At 36.7% G+C, this 17,681-nt stretch overlaps 1 protein-coding gene across 1 annotated transcript in view; it reads right to left on the bottom strand.

Moving 5' to 3' along the window:
• Positions 1-17,681, bottom strand: part of LOC577995 (exostosin-1) — a 47,385-nt gene that overhangs the window by 11,603 nt on the left and 18,101 nt on the right. Inside the window, exons 2-3 of the mRNA XM_778188.5 lie at positions 3,126-3,327; positions 2,567-2,686 (exon numbers count right to left, since the gene is read on the bottom strand). Of these exons, the coding sequence (XP_783281.4) occupies positions 2,567-2,686; positions 3,126-3,327 (322 nt within the window). The remainder of the gene's footprint in view (positions 1-2,566; positions 2,687-3,125; positions 3,328-17,681) is intronic.

Below are 17,681 nucleotides of genomic sequence, written 5' to 3'. Positions count from 1 at the left end.
TACTAAGCTGCTGTGAAATCTTTTCCTCCTCAAGGGAAATATTAAACCAATGAGAGGTAGAAAATAATCTAAATACCATACAGGAACATAACTTATAACTAGATGGAATTCGACTGCACGCAGTCGAAAATGATGCCTCCGTTACAGAGCAATTTTACAAACCAAAAGAGAAAAAAAAAATTGAATTCACGTTCAATGGTAATCCATTGACAGGTTCTCAGAATATAGTGATTACAAGCAATTTCTCATATACATATATGACCCTTAGATCTTTGACCTCATGACCATAAAATCTACTCAGTTCATTGGCTCTGCAAGATGTTCTGAGTTAAATAGTAATCCATCTGTCAGTTCTAATGAGAATGCGTTCACAAGCTATTTTTGCATACATAATGGGCCCATGACCTTTGACCTTTGACCTTATGAACCAAGAATCTACTCAGTTCATTGGCTCTGCAAGTAACAAACATGACCTAATTTTGGCATGAATCCATCAATCGGTTCTTGAGATAACGCGATCACAAGCTGTTTTTGCATTCATAATGTGCGCTGTGGCCTTTGACCTTTGACCTACGTGCTCCAAAATCTAATCAGATTGTTTTCCTATAGTGATACACACTATCACTAAGTTTGAAGTTTAAATCTCCAGTGGTTCTTGAGATATCATGATAACAATCTCAATGTATGGAATTTCATAAGTTGACCTCTGTGACCCTTGACCTTTGACATACGTGCTCCAAAATCTAATCAGATTGTTTTCCTATAGTGATACACACTATCACTAAGTTTGAAGTTTAAATCTCCAGTGGTTCTTGAGATATCATGATAACAATCTCAATGTATGGAATTTCATAAGTTGACCTCTGTGACCCTTGACCTTTGACATACGTGCTCCAAAATCTAATCAGATCGTCTTCCTATGGTGATACATACTATCCTTAAGTTTGAAGTTTAAATCTCAAATGGTTCTTGAGATATCGCGCTAACAAACTCAATACAAGGAATTTCATAAGTTGACCTCTGTGACCTGTGACCTTTGACCTACGTACTCCAAAATCTAATCAGATCGTCTTCCTATGGTGATAAATACTATTCCTGAGTCTTAAGTTTAAATCTTAAATGGTTCTTGAGATATTGTGATAACGGTCAAACGGGACGGACGGACGGACGGACGGACGGACGGACGGACGGACGGACGTACGGACGGACGGACGTACGGACGGACAACCCGAAAACATGATGCCTCCGGCACCACCTTCGGTGGCGGAGGCATAAAAATAAAACGGTGCATTTTTCTGAGGGAAAAAAAAGTATGAACACTCAAACCCTCTCACACCATTGCGTTCATTTAATTCTTTAAATGAAAGAAGATTCATAACTCTGGAAGGTTAGTGTATTGCTGCGAAGGGGTGAGAGTTAGGAATGAATTTTCCATTTTCATTTCTAAATTTTTCCTGCACGGGAATCACACTGGCCCTCCTGTGGTTCTGAAAAGGAGGGGTTCGCAGATTAATGTTTTACCCTTAGATTTTGTTTATTTATTTCGTTATTTTCATTTTTTTTTTCTCTCTCTCTCTCAGAGGGGGACCGTGGCCGATTTACTCGCCTTGGATTCGCCTAAGCAGAAAGTGGTGCCATTATTGAAAATGCCGTAACTTGCATTTCTTTCTAAATTTGGACGACTTCCGATCACACTAGCACAAGTTGACAATCAAAATTAATATATGTCTTTGGATGCCATTGGTAAAATGATTGACACCACGACACTCAAACCTATGACAAATTTTATCCTAGCTTTCATATCCTAGCATTTGTCGAAAAATCTTCAAAAATCAAATGAGGGATTTTTTCCTCTTACTGAATATTCTTTAATCTGGTCAGGAAATTTGAATTCTTAGTGGACGGTGCTTAGGCTTGGCTGGTGAGCGTATATATGAGTTCATTGATAAAGCCATCTTCGGCGGCTTGAATCAATTGTAGTGAATATAATATAAAGAACCGGCCAGATTCTGGACTAACATTTCACGAGCCTGCCCCCTATACCCCATCTCAATGCTGATCATACACCCCTCCCCAAGACAAAGAATGGGAGCGAGGTCAAAGGTCAAACACGATCACTTACACTCAACTATGCAGCTACTCTTTGCAAGGTCAATATGTGTCTTTACTTCCTGCAGTGCATTGCTGGGTTAAAAACCACTTTTGTTGTAAGGAGAATGTAGGAAATGCCCTGTGCATGGCATTCACAAACACAGATTGTTATGATTGGGACTATGGGGATTGAAAAGGAAATGTAATCCAGTTGCAATATGTAAATAGTAATGAATTCATAAATATTGACATTTTCAAAGCAAACCCATGCGTTGTCAAACTATACTACAGGATTGAAAGTATCTTTCCAAGTTACTCTTATTTTTTTAGGACACTTGCCCAAAATGGTGAAAGGGCCAACTTTATCCTAAAATAGAACTAAAGCCCCTAAATGAAATCAGTCAAGATCAATTCAACTACATTCAACATTTATCAAATATAGGTCCATGTTGTGAATGAGAGGGGAGGAACTCACCTCTAATGTAGTATGAACTATCTTTTCGGTGGAGGAGAAGTAGCTGTTCCACAGGAACTGAGTCTGTTGCCTTAGCAACAGGATCTGCTCGGCAGTGATAGACCTTACAATGGACGGAACCTGGAGAACAACAAAAGTAAATTCCTCTTTAGCATTCATAGAACCAAAAGGGGTACTGCTATTAATTTGTTTTTATTACGAGTACGGCTTACATCCCACATATAACATTACTACCGGTAATTTCCCTTGTTAAAAAAACAACAGAACATGAACAAAACTTGGCATAGTGTGCGAATATTGATTAATTCATGATATCATGATCCAGGGAAAACTGAAAAAATATACTTACCGGTATTCAAAAGCCATATTATTTATAAATGAAAATGAAAATGGTGATGACTAAAGAACTTGAAAAATTAAGAAAGCCTTGAAGACCTTTCTTTTCTTGTAGTAGTGTTGTACTTTTCTTTATATGTTTATATAAACCACTTCCGAAAAAACACATGGAGAATCATATTCTTATCATCATGCGCTATACATTAAAGATACATATACATACTTGTAATAGAAGTCTCTCATCTCCGAAGACGACAGCTTTACTCCAGTCTATAACCTCTGAGAATGGTAGCTCCCAACCATTGCTTAGCAGCATAGGAATACAAGCAGCCTGCAGAGACTCTAAGAAACGGAACGAGCCAAGGCGGCGCCCTCGCGGTACCAGACAGAACGTAGAGTTATGCAGGAGCACTTGGTAATCAAACCTGGAGGAAAAGAGAAATATGAAGAATGATTTAGAGATCGAGTTTTGCATTGTGCCCCGGTTGGATGAACCATGTGGAAAAAGAAATCTTAGTTCACAAATTGTGTCTTGATTATAACAGACACAGATAGTGTTAACACCTGAATAAAATATCTGCGACCAAACTGATGATAGATAGTTTAGAAGTAGAATGCTGCTATACAATAGAAAATGGTTGTCAGAGGATCTCTACAAAATGACTGAGAAACCCTTATGTTAGTAGCCGCTCAAAAGAAGAAGAAGAAGATGAAACTGAAGAAGAAGAAGAAAATTTACAATGCTTCATGCCGAGCTTATATTCTGCAATCCTCTTAACTAATATTACTTTAAGTTCCTAAAGTCTTTAATCAAAATTAAATCCTAAATATCAAATATATGAACTTATGAAGGAACTTCTCTCATTGAATCAGAAATATGTGCATTGTAAAATACATGTACATGTACTTCCTATATCCCCTCCCACTCAGTCCCACACCCATCTCTCTCTCTCTATCTCTCCCTCTACCCTTTTCTTAACTTTGCACTCTTTCCACATCAACATGCCATCTAGAAGAAAACATCCTGCCTGTTCAGAGCTCAAAAACACTGTCAAAGTTCATTTTAGATGATGTATTGCAGGCAGTGACATTCCAAGCTGATTCCAGTCCGGTTCCATAAGAAAAGGAAAGGATAGAAGTTAGCCAGGTGGATGTCATAACAGGGAAACCATGTCATGTATAAACACATGCATCATCCGATCACTACCATTTCCACTTTCGATTGTCAGTAAAGTTTAAGCCCATTTAGCCCTATCTGTTTGGCGAGCCACAAAATACTGTTTTGTCTGACTTCTCAGTTGATATACACATGAAGCAAGATACTAACAAGTCTAGCTGCTATGTATCAAATGTGTGGTGAAAAAGCTTTTTGAGACAGAAAACATTTTAGTTTAAAGTTCTTTGAAGAATGAAGAGTAATGCACAAATCTGTGTGAAACCCCTTCATAGTGCATGTATATGGAGTGATGATAGCCAGAGTTAGCCTGCATTTCATATTATTCAAATTCCTTTCATCAGAAATCATGGTTACAATAAAATAATCTTGAACTCAAGCTTGAACTGGACTTCATTATCAAATAATAAACACACACAGTAGGCCTAACAAGTATAAAAGTAAATATAATCAGTTGCAAGGATAACAATTTAGAAACCTGAAAATGGTATAAAACATGAAAGCCCATTAGTCTGGTATACATTATATTGAATTATAGACGACAGTTGTCTCATTGAATGGAATAAACAAAATAAACAAAAGCTGTAAAGTGAAATTAGCTGATTAGGTCTCTTCTAATCTTTATACATCTGCCACCAACAATAGGACCTACACTGTACGTGTACCAACAGCCTTTTCTACTTTCAATATTTGTTCATGTTCTGTACACAGGTTTGGCGGTAAAATGCAACACTAGCAATTAAACAAAATTAAGAAAATCTTTATAGCAATGAAATACCAGGAAGCTGTAACAAATACATTTCAAAGTGAGTATTCAGGCAGAAAGAATATTAAAGAAGAAGTCTCTTCCCATCTAAGCATGCTTCAGAGATTCTAAATACCGCTGGTTGAATTATTTCAAAGTTCAGCTGTGCACTCACTCATAACATACCCTTTGAAAGTACCGGTATGTCTCCAAAACTTCTCCTTATTCTAAAGGCAAATGTAATGCAACATGGTGTTGAAAGTATAAGAAGATGCACTCAATTGTGAAGATCTCATGGTTGAATTATAATTCACAAATAATACTGTATTGGTTTATTATAATACTCATCATCATCTTCATTATTGCTGTTGCTATTATTATTTAATAATTTATATATTTTTGCTCTTAATCATATTTAGTTAATCAAGAGTGAGCATACCCTTAAATAATTATAAAACCTTATATAATATTACTTTATCAAATTCTGAACGATTTTGTACAGAATATATGCACACATATTGAACAATGAGGATACATGCCATTGTATAGGCAGAGCAATATTCATGCTATTCACAACTAATGGTATAATGAATTCTGAATGACAATTGAGACTTCAATGCCTGCGACAATTGAGACTCGATGCCTGCATCACCGAGACATCTCCAAATATCATAAATCAAATTTATTAGTGGCCTCTGCATGCTCAGAATGACAACAAGTTTTGAATATAAATGTAGCCAAGATCTGAAGAAGAGGTCATAAATATCCACTCTACTCATCTTTGTCCAGTATTATCAAGTTTAGATTCTGGCCACATGTTTTTATATACTACATATACACATACATGTACATGTAAATGGGAACCACCCCCATAACAGAAAATGTCCAGATTATCTGCGCAAGCTACAATGTAGTAGTAGTACCTATTCTCCACTTTACACAAAATGTATTAAAACATTCTGATTTTAAAATCTTCAAAAAAGGATTAACATCAAGAGCAGCTTCCCACCTTCCAATAAAATATTTTCAAGACAGGTTTGGAAAAACCCATCAATATTAATAGTGGAAGCTACAATATCTTTGGTATGAATCTCAATGGAAAGTTCAAATTCACAACTTCCTATGTACACCATGTAAATGTACATACATGTACCTGGTACACATGATCTCTCTTGGTATACACATGGTGCTCTTATGAAAAGCATGTTGGCAAAAATGTCTATAGTGTCATATAAAATCATTTCATATTATAATCTATTTCTAACTCGGTTACTTCTGATCTTTTAGAGAATGGCCCTAAATAGAGAATGGCCCTAATTAGAAAAATTGCCTAATTATTTGACTCTCATTTACTAAAATTGGGTGATTTACTCCAAATAAAGTTATAAGCTCAGGCAGGTAATTCAAAAGATTTGTAAACTTGCGATTTCATTTCCTGTACCAAAAATAGTAAACCTGGATCCTAAATTTAATTCAAACTCAATATAACTAGAGGAATGAGATTAGCTGTGATTGAAGCAAAGATAGTGTTGCTGGCATGTGGCCCAAACAAGGGTACATACATGTAAATACATGATGAAAACATAGACCTCTATGTAGGCCTACATTTACATACATGTATATGCCTCCATGAATCTCCAAATCTAAAACACAAGTATAAATGCTACTACCGTATTTGCCGGCGTAAAGGCCGCACCCCCGCATAGGCCGCACCCCCGATTTTGACATTTAAAAAAAAATAAAAAAAAAAAAAATAAAAAATTGTGTTTTTGTTGTTGTTGTTGTTGTTGTTTTGCTGCCGAAAACCCACACGTGGAAGGACCTTCATTTAACATCGAGGTGCAGTTAAAGGCGCTGATTTGTGCTTGTAAACTTGTCACAAATAATAGTAACAATGTTGTTTTTAGAAGAATGTGTAAGATCATTAATGTGAATTAAAAACAATAAAGTACCTATGGTACCAGTGGTGTACCTTGTGGTACACCATTTGTTATAGAAAAAAATTTGAGGAACTATTATTATAAACTACATATTGAGATCTATTAGGAAGATTACTTTCAAACCAAGATGACAGTCAAATTTTAGTGTTGTTGTAGTTTCCGAGTGGTGAGTCAACACACTGATTACTGAGCTGGGAGACATTGCCAGGCATAGCGCCATAAATCGAAACTAAAAAAAAAAAAAAAAAAAAAAAAAAAAAAAAAATTTACTCTTTCGCCGCATAGGCTGCACCCCGACTTTTTGATATTTTCTCTTCCAAAAATACTGCGGCCTATACGCCGGCAAATACGGTATGCACATATGCAGGAGTGTTTCAATAAAGCACGGTATCACTTGAGGATTGAAAAATGAAAGGAAGAGAGGCATGATCGGAAGAAGAGTCATGAATCTACAGTTGTATAATCTCACAATTGAAGTGCTTTGCTTTTGTCCATATTACTCTCTGTTCCTTTTTGAGGAGGGGGGGGGGGGGGGGGGGGGGGGTAAGGGAAATAATTGTAAAGTGAGCTTACATTGTGAAATCCATAATAACTACATATCATATGAATAAATACTGTAACATAAAAATGATTTAATGACCACTTGCTGGAAAATAGATTTATTGAGCTGCACAACTCAGACAAATAATAATAATAGTCACATTTGTATAGCACCTAAAACTAAGTTTTGAAATGCTTTACACTGTTACCCAGTAATTGGATTCAATTGCTAATCGGCACACGGTAGTGCACAATGCACATGCTCCGCTTCCTGGGGAGTATTCTGATCAGGCACAATTTTACAAGTGCACACATGCCAATCCAACCATATTAACATTCAGATCCTACTGGGTTCCTATTAAACAAACTGGGTGGAGAGTGCAAATATAGATTTATCTCTTGCCAAAGGACATAAGAGCAGCGGAGGGACTCGAACCCCAAACCATATGATCCACAGTCCAGTGACATACCCACTAGACCATTAGCACCTCTGTAAGACTACACATACATCTATATTCTATACAGCAAAGAATCACTAAAACTACATCTTGTTTGCCTCATTACCAAACAATTATTCCTATCACAACATTTTGACAGATGTCACTTATTTCTAGTGAAGGTCATTCTGTGTAAACTTTGTTTATGTTCCTAAACTTCCTTCATTACCCGAACTCACATAATTGGCAAATTCTGGTGGTCTGTTTTGAAGTTTGAGTTGTTAGGAGTTCTAAAGGAGCCGCCAATCCATTCCCATATTCCATAATTCTCATATAATAAGATTTACACCCTATGCTGCTACCTCATGCACAAGCATTAAATCGGGTTAGCCAAGCCAAGCCAAGCCAGCAACTTGAAAGTACATGAGTTACTATCACATAGGTTTGTACATTGTAAACTTGAAATGAATTCATGACCGTCTGTGAGGGTCTTCTGTACGGAAATCGTGTCTGAAAGTTACGCAGGAACTCTATGATTTGAATAGTAGAAGAAAATGTACAAATGTGTCTGTAAAAGTTTGAGAAAAATCCAAGAAGATTTTTTTTCTTCCAGTTCTTGGCAAGTCTCTAAATGCAATTATCTTCCTGATTGAAGCATTTTGAAGGCAAAGATTTCTTCCACAGATAATAAATTCAATTTACCATGTCCTAAAGAGGCTCTAAACAAGGAGAAACTGCATTGAATTTTTACTATCTACATATAATTGTGAAATAACTAAATCTAAATAGTGATTGAGATATGATTTCTGTATAAAGGGACCAAACAGCAAACATATGTGATGAAATGAATATTTAATGAAATGGAGGAAATGGCTTTCTGTTTCTTGAACAGCTTCTCAGCATGAATGAAATTACATCCATGTGGTTACAGGCAAACAAGCTGCTAATAGCCCTTTCACACAAGGTAAAATATTGTATAAAGAAACGTCGCATGTAGAATCCATATTGCAACTGTAGAGTGAAGAGGGTGCATTATACACAAAGGATAATAATATCAAATAGGTTGAAGGAACATTGCCATGAAGAAAAAATAACCTCACTATTTTTAATCAGTTAGATTTTGGTGATGACTCTACAAAAAGTCACACTAATTAAGCCATTTTGTGAAAATTCATTATTATTTACACCTATTATGTTTGCCATGTTTTGTGTTTTATGTATTTTAAAATATAATGCGTGTTTGAATAATGCAAACTACACATGTATTAAGGCTGTGCACAACAGTGTAATGAGGTACCCGAGTACACTCCCAGGCTTACAAGCGAATACTCGAGTATTCGGACGCCATGTTTTTTTATAATTTTTTTAATTTTTTTGATTTTTTTTGATTTTTAAAAAAAAAATTAAAATTTTTAAATTTTTTAATTTTTTAATTTTTTGCCACCACCATACCACTGGGGCAGTATCTCACGTCGCCGAAAACGCATGCAATTTTACTTTGAGTTGCAGTTGAAGGTGCTGATTTTAATAATAATAATAACAGTAAACAATGCTGTTTTAAAAGCCAAAGATGGCAGAATAATCCATTTTCCTCCAAGTCCAAACAGAAATCCAGACATTTGGTCCCAGTTTCTGAGTGGTGAGTTTGACAGTGCTTGAGTTGGGAAGCATTTTTACCGACGGCACCATGTCAGCGGCTGCCGCTCACCCAGGCACAGGTAAGCGTCGGCCTGGACAGATTTTTTTTTTTTTTTTTTTTTTTGCGGCTGAATATTCGGGTACTAAAAATCGTCCCGAGTAGTTGTCAACCGTGCGGGTACTCGAGCATTCGACTACACGTCGCAGCCCTAACATGTATAATTACTGTCCATACTTTGTGTTTGAATAAATTCAGGGAAGATAAAAATGAGAAAAAATCTTTATATCCTATGTGTGAACAGGTCTACTGTGTGGTTTTTCTGTAATTGATTTTCAATGATTTGTGACTGCATGCACATGTAGATATTACAAGAATATTTTTGTTATAAAAATACTCAACTGGATGATGATTTACTATGAAGCAAAGATACATTTAAGCGATTGTGGTATGGTAAACTCCTATTGATCATATGTACAGTACTGGTAAAAATTTACTATCCACCTGTTTTTGATTGCTTTGAATCTCATTCAAATCATACAATAAAAGAAAAATTGATATCCAGAATACTTTGCTTTTCTTCATTTATAATAATAGTAGGCCTAAAACCATACAAAAAGGACATCTACATATTACAGGTATTATTGTATTACGTATTTTCAACAAATCTGCATCATATCTAGCCTTTTGACAAGGCCTCGTTGACTCTGGCTAAGCGGCTGAGATGAGTCTAGATACCCGGAGTGAACGCGCGACCGAATGACGAATGTCATGAGGCCTTTTGGAAAGTGGGTTTCACTGCTCCGCATGAATTATTCATAGATACATATTAGCATGCCAATACGTCTACTTTGGATTTATTGACCAATCAGAACAGCGATCTCCCAGTTGGCTTTGTTCGTGATTCGTTCTATGTAGAGGTCAGTGGTCTTAGCACGTACGTATAGTAGGCATGTAGGTCCATGTCCATGAGTTTACTGTGTGTGTGTGTGTGATGGATACTACAGGTATATGCTGAAGTCGTGCGAGGATACGTTCGCTGATTGGACACTACGTTTTCTGAAGCGAGTTCCAGTCGGAAACAAGGGTTAACATAAGAAATCCAAACCAGATTGATAAAGGCCACAGGTCTGGACAATTCGCACTGGTGTTCATTCAGGTTTTAGCGATTAGTCTCTTTTTAGTCGCTCGGCGTCTATCAGGCATGTGGCCTTGTTTAAAGGCTACATCATATCATGATTATCATCAATCTGAAGTGAGACCACTGGAGTACCTGTATGTTGAATCCCTTCTTACACACACACACTATACCATCTACATGTACAGTACATTGTATGTATACAACCTTTGTACAAACCAATTCTCAATGTGCAAGAAAAGCCATTCATTGTTTTACAGAACGTAATTTATGAAGCCTGTTCACATAAACAAAATCAAATTGTTTATTATGTATGTATTACTTTATAGTTTATACTGTTTGATGTGACATAGGGCCTAGCTGTAGTATATGTGGTTTCCTCTGTAGTGTGAATGAGTGGGAAGAGAGAACATCCGAAGGAAGGAAGGAAGAAAGAATTGGATTATTTACAGGATGATTATGTTCAGTGGTATTGGATACATAGTGGTACATTATAGAGAATGGAAATAATCATGAAATATGAAGAATGCAGAAGACAGGATGCTCTCCTATAAACATGAACTATCTGCATATCAATTCACTGTTCATAAGATGGTGGAAGTTCATGCTCATTTTTGTGGTTTGTGATTTCTTGTGGTTTGTGATTTCTTGTGATTTATGATTTCCAGCAATTGAAATGTTTACTAGCTACACACATCACTACAGGTTGAGTTGGTGACCAGATGACATGTGATCCCTTCATTGATCAGATACATGATAGGGAAGGGTCATTAGGTATGTTGTCGCACCTTACATTACAAACAATAGCACTGCTTGTTGACACTCTGAGCTACTGAGCCATAAAATATTCTACCTCTTCAAACTGTAAAACACATGCAAGGCCCCTGAGTATAACAGTGTTTTACTCACTGATGGGGTTACCCTGGGTAACAAAATAAATAAATAAATAAATAAATAAGGAATAAATACAAAATACTGGGTGTTTTGTATCCCTCCACAATGGCACTCATGATACCGCCATATTGGTCAAGCTTTAGCTTAGCTCCATTTTTCATGGTGCCAACAGTATGCCTTCCCAATATCAACTGAGCATTAGAATGAAAAGGTCTGTGGAATAAGACTACATGTATGTGTTCCTGTATCTCTGGATATTGACAGAGCTTTTAAAATATACTCAACAGAACAGCGTGATGAGAAAGACAAAGAGAGCCGCTTGGGTTTTTCTAGATATCAGGCTAATTCTTAAGATGCAATATCACTATTTAAACATTCAGGTAATCAAAGGGAAAATATTGGGATTGTTCCCTGTGATTCTGGAGCTGTTCACTTTTAGCAATTGAATGACTAAGGTCAAATGGTCACCCAATATTGCTTGTATGAACAAGGCTTTGATATTTACATACAAACAGTCCCTCTCCTACTAAACTTACATTGAGTTCACTGAAGGTAGACCAATTCTAAGTTTTCCCTAAATGAAACCTTATGTTATAGCTTGGACTGAATTAGCAGAATTAAGTCCAATTGTTTTGTGACACAGATGTTATTAGGGAAGGTCTTTGTTGATGTACTTTACTGAATCACATTTTGTTCCTCTCATACATTTGAGTCTTGGATAAACAAGTGAATACAAAGGCCCTTATCAGCAATATGGGCAAAACTAGGGAAACTAAATGCCTGTATGTTTGATGTGACAAATAGTTTCAAACGCGTATTGTCTGTTCAGAGCTAGGCTCGTCGTTAAATATGTGTTGAAGTATATGAGTTAACCCCCTCCTGGCTCCAAACAGATGACATGTTTGAAGCTCCTTGTTTTTAGTTTACAGATTCTGACTTCTTAGGATTGGAAATGCACTACAAATCATATACACCTTACATTCCTTTGAATAGGTATGGAAGCTTAATTCACCAACGAGGTAGCAGAACTAGTAGGATTTCCAAACACCATTCATATACCTTGGACATACAGTTTCTAATGAGTTAATCTACAAGGTAATACAAAGTTATGGTATGGGGTCATGAATTTGGTTCAAATGAACATATTGGAAGCATATGCGATCCTACAATATTCAGTGATTGTTGTCGCGGTTGAAATCGAGTCTAAAGTTATGAAATTGTAAATAATAAACTCATTGGCCCGAATTCACAAAGCAAGGTTTGAGCTCAGACCAAGGTTTGACCTCAAACCTCCTTTTGTTTCGCCAAACCTCCTTTTGTTATTTACAAACCAGGTTTGTAAATAACAAAAGGAGGTTTGGCGAAACAAAAGGAGGTTTGAGGTCAAACCTTGGTCTGAGCTCAAACCTTGCTTTGTGAATTCGGGCCTTTAAGTTGTATAGCTCCCTCTCAAGGTCAAGATATTAATTAAGCTCTAAAACAATGTTTCTTGACTAAAATCGACCGATTAGCTATTCTTGTTTGAAAATTATATATCACAACTACATATTCTGAAATTTTCATGGTCGCAGCTACGAATGTACGGCCGTGGGTTTTTTTTTGAAATTTATCAAAATTTAGCGGAAGCACCGGTAAATTTTTATTTTCAATTTTACTTGAAAGCAGAAGTGTTTTAGGGGCTAATTTTTCTTGTGCTTAAAATACATCCACAGGGGCATCCAAATATATCAGAATTGTAAAGAATCACTATCCACCCAATTTTCAAAATTTCCCAAAACTTTGTATTACCTTTAAGACTATTTTTAATAAATCTTAAAGTCATATACATGTGTAGGACTGTCCATGGTGCTTTGAGAGCAAAGGAATTACTCATGACCACCCTTCGAAGGAAATGTCAGTTATGATAGAGCCATGTTTTGATAACTTTTTAGAGAGGAAGATTTATTCCTTATGCCGGAGGATTCTTCCATACAGTCTATAGACCCTGAATTCTAAAATATGGCGTTAAGAAAAGAGGGTCGAAGGGTCTCCCGGGTTGAAAAGCCGACAACAATGCACGCCAGAGGGCACTTTTTGTATAACGACAGAAAAAGGGGAATGTCTTTATGAAAGATTAAAGTTTGAGAACCTGCCCGAGATTGTGTATTTTATGGCAGGTGCTCAGAAAAAAAAAAATGTTAGTGCATAAGTTGGTTGCATGATTTTGTTTTCCTGTGAAAAAGTTTTTCCCCCAGAGCCCCCTGCCCCTTCCTCTCAATCAGTTACTTTTCATTTCCATCTCCTTGAAATTCACTTGCATTGTGAAAAGAATTGTTTAGATTATGGATTTGACAAGGGCTTCTTTCATTTGCTGAGAAGAAATCAGAACTAGGCCCAAATGCTTCACTCTTGCTTCAAGCTGAGAAGATTGGTGTTCCAGACTTGGCAAACTGTTCAAAGTGTTTTTGGCATAGGTCCTACATTGTGGACTCACACATTACTAAATTGCTGTAATAAACACACTGTATCATGATTTGGAAGAATATTAAGAAAGGAGAAAGACAGACAGAGAGAGAGAGAGAGATGGGGAAAATAATACATGTAGCCCTACATGTACAACCTGTACATGCAAAATTGTATATTAAAAGGCTGATTCTTGTACAAAAATACATGAAGGGCCTAAATGTTCAGCAGTTTCTCTTTTTTTAAAATGACGTTCTAGAATCATGATTGAGATCTCCGTTCGTTTAAGCGAATTATAGCGACCGTGATTCTGCAGAATTGCAATACAAAACACATCTTTTTCAGCATTTCATGTTTGTGTTTTTAAACATTTTTATTTTTACGACCGACTAAAAATCACTTGAACGCAACCGTGGTTTAAAGGTAAAGACCAGTTATGGTCATGCGATTGCATTGTGAAAGAAACGTTGTGGAATCGATCAGAAAAGGTTGATCATCTAGCATCTAGCATCTGCAAGGTTCTGGAATCATCAAAATGATAAGAAATTTGGCCCATTCTTCGTAAAGTTACAAGCACTATACACAGAAAGATGTATATGGGACTACCCTATATCTCTCACAGACCATGAGAGAAACAAATTTACCAAATATATGAATTAGTAGGCGGTTTCCCGGCAAATGTTTTATCATCATGTATTAGTCAAAACATATTCTTTCACATGATTGGTAATGAGAGCTTCCATTTCATTTTTTGAAATTGGGGCGTTTCCAATACTGGTCTTTACCTTTAAACTAAACATCTTTAAAAATAGTATTCGAGGGTAAAGAGTGTCACTTGAACACGCCCTACAGAAGTTCTCTGTTTTACTGGCTATAGAACAAGTTGATCACCTTGAAGATTTCAGTCACCCACCTGCTCACTATAATGGAACTGCTGACATATTTACTCCTAATGAACCCACTTACTACTATTTCAAAGACTACATTTGTTTATAGTCCAATCCAAATTTGTTGACAGATCTATGAACTCTAATAGCTTTAAAGTGGCACGTTCCCGCCAGTGTAGTTATCGCTGCTCTAGTCATCGCCATCTTGGTTCCGAAGATCGACTTCTAATTTGCATACAGCTGTCAATCAAAGTACGCGCGGCCTGGCCTGCCTTTGCCAAGCCAGCTGATCGCTGACGATCGCGACGTCACGAAAGTGGGCGGAAACAGCAGCCGAATCTTAGAGCTGAACTGCGATTGGCATTACTTCGGCACATGTATGCGATAATCGGTATTGTCCGGGCATTCGGAACATGCCATCTGCGTAAGAGCCGTATTCTGTTGGTGTCAATAGGCAGCTAGCACTGTCCGCCAGCGGGTACGTATTTTGAACGCCCTCTGGAATACGGGGAACATGCCTCTTTAAAAGAGTTTGTCTTTCTTTTCACCAATTCTTGTTTTCACTAAGTTCTCAAGTTTTCCATCTACTCACACAAAGTTACATGAAGAATATGCCTGTACATGTAATATATACATGGTTCTCTTTGAACCACTTCCCCCCCTGCTATATATTTAGAGTTTGGTACATGTGTAACCCAGGTCCCAGGAGCTTGGTAAAACAAAAGAAAATACCTGCACTATATGGTGCTTGAGGTCCACCTTCAAACAATGGGCGTATAAAGGAGTCATTGGACCTGCTAATTGACTGTTGAACTTGAAGCATCCATGCCTATAATCTAGGTGGGAGGAACAACAACCAAACAACTAGAACTGCAATCGTATCCAAACGATGTGCATGCATTGCGCCAGTAATTTTTACTTGGAAAACGGAAGAGCCTCTCTCGGACTATCCAAAACAAGTCTGTAGCATCTCGGATAGTGGAGATAGGTAGGCCGACAGAAAGGCAACAAAAATGGCTTGAAAAGACAGAATGGCGCCTAGACGGTCACGGACAAGTGATTTTGGAAAACGAAGAGTCAGGTGACCTAGATTGGATATCACAGATTACGCCTACCAAATTTGAAAGGAATCGGCCAGGAGGAAGGGACCTACATGTAGATAGGATTAACAAGCACTACGTGCTATACAAATGGGATTTCGGGGAAGAAGAAGAAGAGATTATTCATGATGCGAACAAGAACAAAACATTGACAAAAGTCATCAATGAATAAAAAAGTCTATAGACATAACCCTAGTAAATGAAAATGAAAATGAAACACCAGCAATGAGCTTGATACTGTACAAGCAGCGATACAATACATAAAATGTAAGTACATCTGCAAATTGTTCATGTACAGTAGGCCCTCCCATGTGCATTGTTCATGTACGGAAAGAACTTTGATGTAACTCTAAAGTTCAATCTATGACCTCAATCCATGCAGTTTTTTAAACTCTATGACATTCCAGACAATTATATGGTATCATCAATTGTTCAGTAAAGTAGTCCTAGAACAGACATTCTGTTTACCGTAGGACAAATAAAAAAAAAACATGTTTAGCGTCCTGCCTTTTTGAAAAATAGGAAGGAGGAGGGCTTTTTTTTTCTTCTTCAAAATGGCTGCTCAGTTCATTTTCCCTGACAGTAGGGCTATTTTTCAAGATGGCCGTCAACATTTTTTAAATATTTTTTATTTATTGAAAAAAAATCAAATAAAAAATAGATCCATTTTAGCAGTGTTTTTATTCTTTAAAAAAAAAAAATAGGATGCAGCCCCCCAAAAGGAAGCGGGCGGGGACGCTAAACATGTTTTTTTTTTTTTAAATGGCCTTAAAATGGGCAAAATATTCTTACATACCTCTATACAACTAAAGTGTCTATCCAATCACTAGAATAGAATAATGCACTTATTTGAGACAAAGTTAATTTACTTTAAGACATAAAATGATTAGAAAAATAATTTCATGACAGAGTAGGTTTTATATTTTCTTCATGGGACCTACTTGTACAGTGTACATGTATGCTATCCTATAATAGTATAGATATATTGACTGCTATGCCAGGCATCACTGTTTCTATACGCTCAACGCCCCAGTGTGCCTTGGGGTCATATCAGAATGTAACGTCCCTGAAAGCCAGTATAGAAACAGCTACAATTGGAATACTAAAGCAGTCAATATATCTTTTATATATACCAAATTCACAAACAAATCTACAAAGAATTTTTACCTTATCCTTTTCTTGAGTAAAGCCTGGTTAAAACATCACAGAAAATATGAGACGCTGTTTGTAAATATATCTCTATCACTAAATTCTTTCTCATTTTTTCTACTTTCACCCAGCTCAACTAGTTAAGAATACCTTTCAATATACACATTGAACCATGAGACAAAACTCTTTCCTATCTCGTAAGCAGGCAGAACATTCCCTTTAACATTTGATGCAATGAAAATTATGTTACGTCAGAATACCAAGGATTCTGCGTTCTGCAGCGCTGTATGGAAATCTAATTTGTGTCCAGGATTGATTTCGTAAATGACATAGCAGGCGCCATGGGAGCATTTCGCAATGAAAATTAAATTCCAATCAAAATATACAGATATAAATATTGTGTTGGCAGTGTCGGTAATAAGGGTGAAAGCATTTAGAGTTGAACAGGATCAACAATCTATCAACCGGTTTATGACTGTGGAAGATTTTCTGTCTCAATACTGGTAGCTTGATTGATGTGAAATGAGTTTGAAATCTGAGTTTGGTGCATTGGGTAATTGCATTGTAAAGGAATGCTATATCGGTAATAGGAAAGAGATATGTTTGTAAATACTAATTTAATGCTATGATAATTCAATTATATTGAAGAAGAAAAAAATCAATATCAAATTAAGCTGACAGTATGTACAATAGGGCT

Source organism: Strongylocentrotus purpuratus, unplaced genomic scaffold (genome assembly GCF_000002235.5).
Source record: "Strongylocentrotus purpuratus isolate Spur 01 unplaced genomic scaffold, Spur_5.0 spur5_scaffold_7, whole genome shotgun sequence".
Lineage (NCBI taxonomy): Eukaryota > Metazoa > Echinodermata > Echinoidea > Camarodonta > Strongylocentrotidae > Strongylocentrotus > Strongylocentrotus purpuratus.
The sequence above is the reverse complement of the archived record's forward strand: the minus strand, read 5'-3'. Positions and strand labels throughout refer to the sequence as shown.